Below are 13,733 nucleotides of genomic sequence, written 5' to 3'. Positions count from 1 at the left end.
AAAAAAAAGGAACAAGGCGTCTCAAAAAAGCTATTCACAATCATGGCCAGAAGATGGCGCAGGTTTTCCATTGACCTGATCACTACCTTCAGAATGAAATCTTGTTCAAAAGAAATTGCTTAATCTCATTACCACAATCCAGGAGTGCACCCTCACCCAGAAATGAGAAACTAGAACCTTTTTTTTTTATTTGCTTTCTAGGGCCTCACCCATGGCATATGGAAGTTCCCAGGCTGGGGACTGAATGGGAGCTACAGCTACTGGCCTACGCCACAGCCACAGCAACGCAAGGATCTAAGCCTCGTTATCGGCCTACACCACAGCTCACGGCAATGCCGATCCTTAACCCACTGAGCGAGGCCGGGAATCGAACCTGCAACCTCATGGTCGCTAGTCAGATTCGTTTCTGCTACACCAGTGGGAACTCCCAAGAACTTTTAATGAAGGATGGAATTAAGCATTCTTTCTCCTTAGACGCCACTTTCCTCTAGAGAAAAATCAGTAGGTTAGGATATGACCTTTGGGCTAGAATACTACGACACCCCAAAGGAAAGCTCTAAGCAAACTCTTGTTTCATCTTGGCTGCAAAGTCAGGGCCAGCGGTTAGGGCAGTGTGGGTCTCTTTGGAATTTAGGAACTACAGGAGTGAAGGTCTCTCGTCCCAGCACAAGTAGAGATGGATGCAACAGACTCCCTAACCTGTTCTCTTCTTTTGCCTCCACTTTGAGTCCTCATGTCAATGGGAGCTGGAGGCAGAGCCCACCACCTTGGCACCTCTGCTGAACACTGCTAAGTAGTGATGGGAGCACAGTTCCCACAACATGTGCAGAATATGCCTTGTCCTTCAAGATCCAGCCCCATATTATGACTCCAAGAAACCTTGTCCAGGCCTCCCCTGCAAGCATCACTGACAGCTTTCTCTGCCATTCGTAGAACCCCTGCTTGCCTTTACCTTTTCAATGAACAAGTTGCATTAAAATTAATCTGTTTACGAGATCCATCTTTCCCAGGAGATGCTAGGCTGAGCCACTAGCTGTCACCTGTCAGCTACTGCCTTCCTACATATCAATCATAGACTGGGGGAGGGGGGAATATCATTCACAATAGCAATGAAAATAATTCTTACCTAGGAATAATATTAACCCCAAATAAGAAAATATGTAAGACCTATATGAGAAAAAAAATGGCCAAATTTGGAACAAATGATATTAACAATTTTTTTTTTTACCTCACCTGCATCCTATGGAAGTTCCTGGGCCAGGGGTCAAATATGAGCCACAGCTGTGCCACAACTGCAGCAATGCTGGATCCTTAACCCACTGTGACAGGCTGCGGATTGGACGCACGCCACCTCAGAGATAATGTCAGATGCTTAACCTGCTGCGCCATAGTAGGAACTCCAGATATTAACAATATCAATAACAAACATTTATAGGAGGCTTACCAGAGCACTATTCTAAGCACTTTTGCATATTTTAGATCACTTAACCAACAATCTATGAGGGAGGTACTACAGTATTTTAAGGGAAACAAAGGTACAAAGAGGTTAAGTAATTGCCTGATGAGACTTCATTCCTGGAAAGCTTGAATAATATACAAACTCCACCCCAATTGCTTTTATATTTAACCCAAATCTCATCAAAATCCCTAAAGAAGGAAAGTTCACTGTGGAAGAGGTTCATATTTTATGTAAGTGCCTAAGCGCTAGAAAAAATCCGAAAGAATGTGCATCAAATGTTGACCATAGTCTTTAATTCTTTATGCTTTCTTGTATTTAACAAACATCTCAATATGCGTGTGTCACTGAATTCTAAGCATTGTGAAAGGCACTTTCACTGAATTATCTCAAGTTTTCCCAAAACTTTGAGGCAGGTACTGTTTTGCCTGCCTGATAGCTTTTAGAAATGGAAGCATAGAGAGGTTAACCAACTTAAGTTCACAGAGCTGGTAAAGTGGTGGTTTCAGCCCAATAGCCTGAATCTGGCTCCAGCTGTCTTTTGAGTGGCCATTTCTACATTCCAAAAAACAATGACTGTACCCAGAGGTGACTGCCTTAATAGCAGAAGTCTCCGGATGCTGGGACTCGGGACAGTTCCTAATTCGGGCTAGAGGGTCAAACAGTACTTCTCCTTAGAGGAACAGAGGGTCAGCAAAGCAGGACTTTGAAAAACAGTGCTTGGCGCCCAGCATGTTTACACTAAACATTTGACAAGTGAGCTGATTAACCGAGCAAAGAGGGTGGATCTGGGGTGAGAAAGGGCTTCTCAAGCAGAATAAGCATAAGAGGTGTGTCTCTGCTCCTGCTCCAAGCTAGGTTTCTTCAACATTCGGATGCTACAAGTCCAGGAATGCCTCTGCCTTTGGGGCCAAGGGTGGTCTAGCAGGTGGCAGGAGTGTCAACTTCATAATCAAACTGAAACAGGCAAAATCTGTTCTGACAGTCCAGACAAGTCTGAAGAGCTGGGCAGACTCAAAGATGAACTGGTTTTGGACAAGAAGTCCGCTGCAAGGCTCAGCCTCTTTGCCCAAACCCCCTGGATAGTTCATTCTCTACTTCCAAGGTGATTCCTTAGGATTGTTTTAGACCAGGTAGGGGCCAAAGGGACATTTTTTTTCTAATGCTTTTCACTTATATTCCTTAAAAAACACATTTTTAGGATGACATCTAAAAATTTTGAATCGTAGTTTATTTCTTTATTTCTCTTTGTCTTTTTAGGGCCACACCTGCAGCATATGGAGGTTCCCAGGCTAGGGGTCCAATTGGAGCTGTAGCTGCTGGCCTATGCCACAGCCTAAGCAACATGGGATCTGAGCCGAGTCTGCAACCTACACCACAGCTCATGGCAATGCTGGATCCTTAACCCACTGAGCAAGACCAGGGATCGAACCTGCGTCCTCGTGGATGCTCGTCAGATTTGTTTTCACTGAACCACAGCAGGAACTCCCAAAGGATAAATTTTCTAGTGTTTTTTATATTCCGACATACTTTAAGTGTATTTTTTTTGTCAAAAATAGGTTTAGTTCATCCAGTTTATGGAAAATTATAAGCTAATTGGCATAGCCAGTCCCCTCAGACAAATCATACTTTCTATCAGGAAAAGTTGGAATTCACATTTTAGTCGAAATAATAGTGTTAAAGTATATCCTGGCGACATCTCTCTCACTTTTTCGATTCTCAGTCCAATAGAGATGGGTGGAGGGTAGGAAGGAAGAAAGAGAGGGAAGAGTGTGTGGATAAATGAAGGGGTGGGTGGATGGATGGATGGACGGGTGGGTGGATGGATAGATAGATGAGTGGATGAATGAGTGGATGGATGGATGGATGGCAGGATAGAGAGATTTGTTGCCTGGATGAGAGGAAGTACTCCCTTTTCAATATTTCTCAGGGAATCCTCCAGGCTGGGCCTGGAATTCCTACTCAGAAGCAGGCACTCTCACCTAGACTTTTATACCAGGGAGAAATGCCCCCATAGTGAGTCCAGTAATCATTCTGTAAATCAGGAAAAGAAAAATTGAGAAAGAGAGAGAAAAAAAATAGCTCACTCACCTTCTCAGGGAGATAAGCCTCAGATACTTATGGAAGTTGAGACCCTGGAAACCGAGTCTCTTAAAACTATTCGGGATCCACAGTGTGTAGGTTGAGGGGCTGTGGCACAATCGTCTTTCCCTTGGTTTTTCCTCTCTTACCCTCTTAGACTTAACACTGAGAATGTGCAAAGCCAGAGAGAAAATGATAGAAAATTCACCATGGCTGTGATGGAAAGAGCTATTCATCAATGCTTCGTTCTTTTCTTAACTTCCCACTTTAGCTTCATCCTCTAGCCCATGTAGGCTTTTATTCCTGAAACTTGGCTAAACTTCTTATGTGTAACATATCAGCCTCCAAAATATTGGGCAGTTGCACTACCTGTCTACCTCTTTATAATCATTGGCTGCGTGCTCTTTTTTTGGAATTACCTGGTAAGTACCTTGTCACTCAACTTCATTCGTACAATCACAGAAGAAATGCCAAGAAAAAGCCATCTTGGTATTAAGAGCTATTCCTCTCAATAAAGTGAACTGGACGTTCTTTCTTACAGCCAAAGAATTTCAACAAAAACTGAACATAGACATACTAACACAAGGCATTTATAAGTTTTTGACATTATAATTTTGACTATAATTATTTTGACCATCTCTCTTGTTTGAGATGTAAAACAAAATGTAAATTGAATGTCTTAGCATTAAGTACCATTGATGTTATATGTGTTCTCAAATATTAGTTATAAATGGGGTTAGAATGTGTCTTCTTTTGTGTTGTGATTCCTACTCATCTTGTGTGAAACTCAGAGGATTTCAACTGGGTTAAGACAGGTAAAGCAGTTCAACATGGAGGCAGCTGTGGCCAGTGGTCAACTTCCATATCTGTTGTCTTGAAACATCTGCTCTAGGACTGAGGGTGTCTTGGATAAACTGAGAGGAGTTTGATGGGTGATGTACGTACTGGAACAGAAGGAGCAACTGATAAAGAGTCAAAGCCTCCTCCCCTGAGGACATGTCCCTGCTTAAATGAGGCTCTTCGCTGAGGACCTGACTGCACCTGCTGAGAGCTGTTCCAGAGGGACCCTGTCGGAGTCTAGGGGACTCCCCTTCACCCTTGTCTGGAGACCCTGCTCCTGCTGAGATGTCTCCTGCCCAGACTTCTCCTTGGAGGGGTTCCTTACCTTTGTTTTTATTTTTCCTCCTTTGACTAACCTGTCTTGTGTGTCAATTGTGTGCAATAACCTGAGTGATTAGTGAATCGAATATTGGCCGTGTTTGGTCTCTCTCCAGTGCCTTTACTATCTGCCTGCCCTGATTGCCGGGCCCTGTGACACACATCAGGAGCTGTTTTAGAACCAGACTTGGACCACTCACCTACCTGCAGTAAAGCCAATCTACCAACAAGGGGTTGTGGTGAGGAAAGCGGGTGCCGAGCAAGGGTCCAGGACAGGGCTCAGAACACCTGAAAGCCCCCACGGGTTTCAGGAAATTTTTTTTCTTTTTAGGACCATACCCAGGCTAGGGGTCAAATCAGAGCCGCAGCTGCCAGCCTATGCCAGAGCCACAGCAATGCCAGATCCAAGCTGCATCTGCGACCTACACCATAGCTTGCAGCAATACCAGGTCCTTAACCCACTGAGTGAGGCCAGGTATTGAACCCACATTCTCATGGATACTAGTCGGGTTCTTAACCCGCTGAACCACAAAGGGAACTCTAGGAAAGCATTTTTTTTTTTTTTTTCCAGGAAAGCGTTTTTAAAGGCTAGGTGGGGAATAGGAGTCCCAGGGTATGGGATCAGCTCATGCACAAATCTCTGATGGGTTGGTGGTGCGGTAACCAAGCAGTGTCACATTTCAATCTTCAGACTCCAGTAGGTCTGGGGATTCATGGTTGTCAAGCAGTTAGCTTCTTCCATTTGGTGGGGGTTTCAGCATCTGTAAAACAACTCAGGAAATGTGCATCAGAGACTGTTACCTAGGTGCTTCCGAGAGGCACTGTAGCATTGGACCTGGGGGGAAGACCCCATAGGGTCCTGCTCGGGGTACAGAGCCACAGAGAGAAAGAAGCAGACCAGGTCAAGGGCTTGCGAGTGATTAAATGTGAGGATTGAGGAAAAGAGAAAACAAGTTTGACTCTGGGGGTTCTGGCTGAATAACTCGGCAATGAGCAGTGGCTTTATTGCATGGGGAGCTTGGCATCCTGGCTGTGTGTTGGGGGCGAGATGCATTCAGCTAGAGAACCAACGAATGGGAGCTGGAGGTGTTGCTCAAGTGGGCGCTGGACAGGAAGTCAGCAGGGACCTTGGGCTGCTTGAGATATCCCGAGGGGGGTTGCGGATTGAAAAAGGATTGAGTCTAAGAATTTGCAGACTCTGCAAGAGGAGGGGAGGAGCCAGACAAAAAGAGCCAGTCCCCTGGCCTCCTTCCTCACTTTGCTCAGGGCTGCGTCCTTGGGCTGGCGCCCTTCTCCAGGTAAGAATGGGGGAGGCAGGGGGCAGGGGCTGGGTGCTGCTCTGAGCCCCGCTAGCTTTACAACCTGCTCTGTCCCTCACCGGCCTGGGAGAAAGGCACTTTCCTAGGTGTCCCCTTCCCCCCAGATGGGGATATTGAAAGAGGAGTGCCATGAGCAGAAAACAAAGTCCAGGAGGAAATGAGGACGTACTTAAGCACCTTTAAATACAGGGTTGGGGAGTTCCCTGGTGGCCTAGGGGTTAATGATCTGGCATTGTCACTGCTGTGGTGCAGGTTTGATCCCTGGCCTAGAAGCACCTGCCTGCCCCAGGTTCGGGAGGTGAAATTGGCAGTGTCTTTGGGAGCAATGGCCTAAGTGAGAGCTTTGGAGCCTGGACCGAGGCTTTCATTCTATCCCCTCCGTTTCCTAGATGTGAGGCACTGAATTTTATCTCCAACCTATTTCTTCAGAGTATGTTTGGGAGATAGATTTGGAAGTAGTTAACTTTTTCTGCATTTGCTTCCTTGTTCAAACAATTGATTGAATTATCTTTCAAGCAATGAAAGGAATGACGTTTACTGCTATAGTCACAGAAGTTTAAACAAACACATAGCTAGATGAGTATCTTTTTTCCCATGTGCAAAATTGGGTACTCTTCTACATGCTAGACCTTAAACTTGAATTTTGTATCATGGACTTTTCTTGAATTCTAGGCCTGAGACGCAGCTCTACAGGAGACCAAGTCCTGCTCTGCAGAGAACTCCTTCTCCTTCCAGAACAAGGATCTTCAGCAGGTGAGCAGTGTTAAAAAAACAAAATTCAAGGGCGTTCCTGTCGTGGCTCAGCCGAAACGAATCTGACTAGCATCATGAAGACGCAGGTTCAATCCCTGGCCTTGCTCAGTGGGTTAAGGATCTGGTGTTGCCTTGAGCTGTGGTGTAGGTCACAAACTCAGCTTGGATCCTGCATTGCTGTGGCTATGGTGTAGGCCAGCGGCTGCAGCTCCGATTTGACCTCTAGCCTGGGAACCTCCATATGCCATGGGTGCAGCCCTAAAAAGACAAAATAATAATAATAATAATAATAATTCAGGAGTTCCTGCTGTGGCTCATTGGGATGGATGGTGTCTCTGCAGTGCCAGGGAGCCCCAGCCTGGCACAGTGGGTTAAAGGATCCAGTATTACTGCAGCTGCTGATAGGTCACAACTGCAGCTCCAATCTCATCCCAGGGCCGAGAACTCCATATGCTGCAAGGAAGCCAAAAAAGAAAAAAACATCAAAAAAACAAAATTCAAGGGGTTCCTTGGTGGTTTGGGGCTTAGGACTTGGCACATTCACCACTGCAGCCCAGGTTCAATCCCTGGTCTGGGAACTGAGATTCCCAGCTTAAGCTGCTTCATGTGGCAGGAAAAACAAACAACCCAAAGAAACAAAACACGCACACAAATTCAACTGAGTACATGTGAAGACTGAATTGCTTTATTAGGTGTTTCAAGAACTGGGCAGCAGCCCATGTGGCAACCAGAAGGCTTCCAGCAATTACACAAAATACAAGGTTTTTAATAGGAAGAAGGGTGGAGCAAGGGAGCCATTAGGGAAACAAAAGGAAAGATTATTTTTAGGCCAGGTTTTCTTTGACGGGGGAAAGGAATGGAGTTTACCACACAAATCCACTTCTTCCTCTGGGCACCAGGGATGGAGAGGGTCCACAGACAGACCACTCCTTGGTGCTGACCAGCAAATTCCAAACTCCTTGGTTAAGATTACATTTCTGGAGAGAGTTGTCATGGCGCTGCGGAAACAAATCCGACTAGGAACCATGAGGTTGCGGGTTCAATCCCTAGCCTTGCTCAGTGGATTAAGGATCCAGCGTTGCTGTGAGCTGTGGTGTAGGTCACAGAGGCAGCTCAGGTCCCACGTTGCTGTGGCTCAGGTGTAGGCCCGCAGCTGTAGCTCTGATTAGATCCCTAGCCTGGGAACCTCTACATGCTGTGAGTGCGGCCCTAAAAAGCAAAAGAAGAAAAAAAAAAAAAAGGATTACATTTCTGGAGAAGGTGGAAACATGCAGATGAGTCAAGTCAAGTCTAGATTTGGTTTCCTGGCTTTAGCATAAGTGATGCCATTTTGGGCCTGTGGTTTTTCACTTAATCAGCAGCTAAGACTTGGTAGTTGAGTGTCTCGGTAAGTGGAGAAGTGGAGGGCGGGGGTGGGGGCACACATATTTTAGAGTGAATCGGGGAAGTGGCCCTTTGGACTGATGAGGAACAAGTCTAGGATGGGGATCCTTAACCTGGAGCTTTGGCAGCCCAATATTATTGGCAGAATTCATGACTTTGTCACTACTAGAAATCACAGGTGTTTTAATTTTATGTTACAGTTTTGCACGTATCATGAAGCGGAGTTTTACATTCTACGTCAAAATTTACAAACAGTTTAGATCTGCCACTCAATCTTGTTAAATAGTAGGTTAAGAAGCTCACATGTTGGGGTTCCCGTCGTGGCAGAACGGAAACAGATCTGACTAGGAACCGTGGGGTTGTGGGTTCGATCCCTGGCCTCGCTCAGTGGGTTAAGGATATGGCATGGCCATGAGCTGTGGTGTAGGTTGCAGACGTGGCTTGGATCCTGCATTGTTGTGGCTGTGGTGCAGACTGGCAGTTGTACCTCCGATTAGATCCCTAGCCTGGGAACCTCCATATGCTGTGGGCACGGCCCTTAAAAATAAGGGAAAAAAAAAAAAAAAAAGATGTTAGACTGCAAGTGTGTAAGTGTGATATATTAAGAGTATTGATAGGAGTAAAGACTTTGGTAAGGTCCAAGGAAAGACTTCACTGAAACAGGAACGATTAATAGAGATAAGACCCCCCACCCCCACCCCCACCCCCACCCCCACCCCAGGACCTAACGGGTACTCCCTGCTGGAGGCTCCTTAAAATGGAACCACTGAGCTGAGCAACTTGAAGGCTCTTGGTCACGGGTGAGCTGTGCTCTTGGAGGCTCTGTGACGTCCCCCTCACTCTAATGCTGAGACCCATGGGGGTGAGGGCTGGGGGCATCATTCCCATTGGGCTGCCTCCTTCCAGAACCCTCTTCTCTCTCTTACTTACATGACTCACTTGTGATGTTGGGATTGTGTGCAATAAATAGAGCGAATCGTAAATTGCATTTGGCTGCGTTTCTCTGGGTCTCCAATTCCGGGACTCACCTGGGCTTCCTGCAAGGCTGTGCCACAGTAAACCAATTTCCCTTCATTTCAAGGGTGAAAAAAAGCTTGTTCTGATTTGCATTTTCTTGGCTTGTGACTCCCATCATTTCATATGTTTATTACCTACTTGTGTTTCCTCTATGGGGAATTAACTTTTCAGAATAGGCGGCCTATTCTTAGTATGCTTTTTTTTTTCTTCTTGATTTGCTGGCAGTTTTGTGGACTTCCTTTTAGCTAGAGAAAGAAGAATCTTGTATCTTGACAGTTTCTACCAAGAAACTAACATAACTTGGGATAGAGGACTACTGGTCACACTGCTTAGAAGTAGAATGCCTCTGGAGTTCCCTGGTAGCTCCGTGGGTAAAGGATCCAGTGTTGTCGCTGCTGTAGCTTGGGTAGCTGCTACGGTGCAGGTTCGACCCCTGGCCTGGGAATTTCTGCATGCCACAACTGTAGCTAAAAAAAAAAAAAAAAAGAAAAAAAGAACATGAGTGGCTCCTAGAAGTAGACTCCAGTAGAGTCCTTATGAGATATTGTGTAGGAGACCCTTCCTCTACTCTGAGTGGTTAGGGGACCAGACATCTGATCGAAAGGTAAGAGAACAAGACACTGTATGATATGTGCAAATATTGGGGTTGGTTTTATTTTTATTTTTTGTCTTTTTTTTAGGGCTGCACCCATGGCATACAGAAATTTCCAGGCTAAGGATCAAATCAGAGCTACAGCTGCCAGCCTACACCACAGCCACAGCAACTCGGGATCCGAGCTGCTTCTGTGACCTACACCACAGCTCATGGCAACGCCAGATCTTTTAACCCACTGAGGCCAGGGATCGAACCCACATCCTCACGGATGCTAGTTGGATTCATTTCCGCTTCGCCACAACAGGAACTCCCTGGGGTTGGTTTTAGATGCTACTTATAAATTTGTTACTGATAAAATGATGCTTCCCACAGATGTCCCCCTCCAGCATGGTAGACCTGGAGACTGGGTACTCCTGAAAACGCAGAAGGGCAAACACCCAAAGAACCGACTCCACCCTTAGAGGGTGGGACCTTACCTTGTTCTGCTGGTAACTCGCTCTTCCGTTAAATTGACAGGAGTCAAGCTGTGGATGAAGCATGCACGTGGGTGAAGCTGGCTCCTGACCCAACTGCGAACCTAGTCCTCAGCAGTTACAGAAAAGATAACCACAAGGCTGGCTGAAAGCCAGTGCTCCTTCCTGCAAGTCTGGACCCAGGCTCCAGTTAAAGTTGAAGAAATTATCTTAGATAAGTAGTCAAGGACGTGTGGCCATTCATAATAGCATTTATAATCAGCTGGAGCACTTTTCCGATTTATCATTTGCTTAGGTCCCTTTGCTTGCTTCCTGATTCATCATTTTACCTGCCTGTTATTGCAGTCAATCAGATCTGTTATTTGTTGTAATACTGATAACAGGAGATACTTATCTCTTGCTCTATTTTAATTTAACCCTTGTGGTAATAGGGTTAGTACCAAAGTTTAGGGCCACCACTCTTTTCCCATATAAGCTGTTGGCCCCAACTGTAATGATGGCTCTTGTTGTTCTTTACTGTCTCATCTCACTGGTGTCTGCTACTTCCTGGAAGGAAAATACTCTAGTTAAGTTGTCTCAGAGTGTAGCCGATGGTGGGAATTTAAATAATTGTTGGATATGTCATATGAGCCCTCATGCCAGCCATGGACAGTATCTCCCATCAGTGGTCCCCATCACTGATTTTGATACCATACCAGACCCTGAGACCTTCTATAATCTTTCTCCTCCACGACTCACATTCCAAGTTCAGATAGCCAGTGGGCCTCCGAATACCCCAACTCCTTGCTTCCACCTGTCTGAGGTAATTTCCATTGCAGGAAAAATGACTACTGGTCCCCCAAGGTCCCTCAAATTTCTTCTGAGAAAATGTGATGCCCAAAACCCCCCCAAGTGTACACTGAATGAATGTGTAAGGGCTAATTCTGACTCCAATTTATGCCAGAAAGTCAAACAAGTTGGATATCATGTAAATGGACTGTGGAAGGCTTGTAGTAGTTCTCACTCCTGGCTTGACAACATAATCTCTAAACTCCCCCAAAATGACCAAATTAATGACACTACCCTGGGAGGTGTAACTTGTGCTCCTCCGGGATTTGTCTTTGTCTGTGGCATAGGGAGTGACTCGCCAACGCAAGGATGGGCACATCGCTGCTTAGACAGCTGGCAAATGCAAGGGTCATGTCTACTGGGATATTTTAGGACCCCCTTCTCCGTGCACAGCCTGCAGAGCATCACTTCCCACTCTAAATCAAACTCCCGCCTTAAAAGAGAGATAATGGCTAGGTATGAGGACAATAAAGGACAAAGCAACCTCATACCAAGTGCCGGAATTTATATCAATAGAGATATGATCCATAACCTATCTGCCACAATTGAACAAATTGCTGAGGACACAGCTGAAAGTATTGCAGCCCAACACACATCTTTGAACTCCATGGCTCGAGTGGTCCTGGATAATAGAATGGCTCTTGATTTCTTACGGGCAAAAGAAGGAGGAGTATGTGCAGTGGCTCATGACACATGCTGCACATACATCAATTCCAATGGAGAAGTTGAAACCCAAGTAAATAAAGTAAGTCAACAGGCTACCTGGTTATAGGATGGACCTAAAGAGGATATGCACCAGGACTTTTATTTTCCTGGTTGCCATCTGGAATAGGGGGGACTCTTTGGGGGGTACTGATTCAAGGGTCCACTTTGATGATCATCCTCTTTGTAATGTGCTTATTAATTTTCAAATATCTGTCCAGGTGCTGTGACAAAGTGGTCAAAAGAGAGACAAATGTTTTCATAATCCAAAATACTGATGTTAAGCCTGGGACTTGAGAATTCTTTGAAAAGAAGTTTCAAAACTTTCTCTCCTCTAATCCTAAAGAATTAACATCGCCCCTGTTCAGCAGGAAGTAGCCAGAGCGGTCGTCGCCCCTGTTCCCCTTAGGATTGAGGAGTATGGAAGAAAGGGGGAACTGAAACTGAGCAGGATCCTGCAGGGCCTTCCTGGATACAGTGCCCTCTGTGTCCCCCACTTCCTGTTTGTAGAAAAATCTTTAGTCCCCTAGGCCTTTGCAGGTTCCAAAGAGCAGACTCAAGCAGTTAATAATTATAGAAGTGAAAAAAAAATGCAGAAACAAAGAATAGCAATCAAGCAAGAAAAGTTCAGCCATAAAGCAGAGTCACAGGACTCCTAGTTCCTCCTCAAGGGATATAGATAACAATCCGATGCATTTTCTTGAGTTGTTTTACAGAAACCAAGACCCCGTGATGAAACCTGCTGACCACAGCCATGGAGACCCAGAAAAGTTGGAACCAGAAGAGTGATGACCAAGATGGCAGAAATATAACTTTGTTGCTTAACACCCAGACAATCAGAAGAATCCATAAGCTAATCACATGCTTAAGACACTCATCCTTAATTTTAGTCTTTAAAAACCCTTGCCTGAAAGCTATCAGGGAGTTCAGGTCCATTAAGCATTAGCTGCCCATCCTGCTTGCTTGACATCCTGTGAATAAATGCTGTACTTTTCTTCATCACAATCCAGTGTCAGTGGATTGACTTTACTGTGCATTGGGTGAGCAGACCTCAGTTTGGCATTCAGTTCAGTAACAGCCTGCATTTCAACTGGGAGAGTTCAGTGGTTTTCCTTAACAACTTTTCAATTTTTTTTGGAGGGGGGTCTTTTTTGCCTTTTCTAGGGCCACTTCTCATGGCATATGGAGGTTCTCAGGCTAGGTGTCTAATCAGAGCTGTAGCCACCGGCCTATGCCAGAGCCACAGCAGTGAGGGATCCAAGCCGTGTCTGTGAACTACACCACAGCTCATGGCAATGCTGGATCCCTAACCTACTGAACAAGGCCAGGGATCGAACCCACAACCTTGTGGTTCCTAGTCAGATTCGTTAACCACTGTGCCACATGGGAACTCCACAACTTTTCAATTTTTTAAATTTTAGGAGCACTTTCTTTTTTCTTTCCTTTTAGGCACCTGTGGCATGTGAAATTTCCTGGACCACAGCAGTGACCTGAGCTGCTGCAGTGACAACACCATGTCCTTAACCCACTGCATCACAAGGGAACTCCTTAGGAATACTTTCAAGCATACAAAAGAATAAACTCTCACCCAGATTCAAGAACAAGCATCTTCTTTATTTACTTCATCTGTTCCTTTTTTTTTTTTTTGGCTGAAGTATTTTAAAGTAAATTCCAACCACAATACTACTTCACCCTTAAAAACTTCAGTATCTACCTCTTAAAATATAAAAATGTTTTTTCAAATAATCACAATAATATTGCCCCAGCTAATAAATTTCAAATTCCTTAATATTTAGTCCATATGCAAAATTTCCTTCTACAATTTATTTATTCAAGACAGAATCTAAATAAGAGGCACATAGTTCTCTTTGTCTGCTAAACTAGAGCAGCCCCTCATCCCCCAAGTCATGGAGTTATTGGAGCCCTGTTGAAGATCCTACCTGTGGATTTTCTGGTTGCTTCCTCAC

At 45.1% G+C, this 13,733-nt stretch overlaps 1 protein-coding gene, 1 non-coding gene and 1 pseudogene across 2 annotated transcripts; all 3 read left to right on the top strand.

The window, feature by feature from the left end:
- Positions 1-3,730: 3,730 nt before the first annotated feature.
- LOC110261404 (phosphatidylinositol N-acetylglucosaminyltransferase subunit P pseudogene) lies at positions 3,731-4,150 on the top strand (annotated as a pseudogene).
- A 1,801-nt stretch (positions 4,151-5,951) lies between these two features.
- LOC100624077 (uncharacterized) lies at positions 5,952-7,993 on the top strand. The gene is made up of 2 exons (XR_014808121.1): positions 5,952-5,994; positions 6,688-7,993. It is a non-coding gene; the product is annotated as an uncharacterized LOC100624077 (transcript).
- Positions 7,994-10,501: 2,508 nt separating this feature from the next.
- On the top strand, positions 10,502-12,771 carry LOC146402916 (endogenous retrovirus group V member 2 Env polyprotein-like). Its single transcript, XM_084964859.1, has one exon. It carries the CDS (start codon positions 10,730-10,732, stop codon positions 11,834-11,836), a length of 1,107 nt encoding a protein of 368 aa, XP_084820985.1. The 5' UTR covers positions 10,502-10,729; the 3' UTR covers positions 11,837-12,771.
- Positions 12,772-13,733: the final 962 nt, after the last annotated feature.

Source organism: Sus scrofa, chromosome 6, assembly GCF_054392235.1.
Source record: "Sus scrofa isolate SSC_HxYL_T2T_F1_AM1 chromosome 6, Sscrofa_HxYL_maternal_Yorkshire_Landrace_v2.0, whole genome shotgun sequence".
Taxonomy (NCBI): Eukaryota; Metazoa; Chordata; class Mammalia; order Artiodactyla; family Suidae; genus Sus; species Sus scrofa.
Note: the sequence above shows the minus strand (reverse complement) of the source record. Positions and strands in the feature narration are given on the sequence as shown.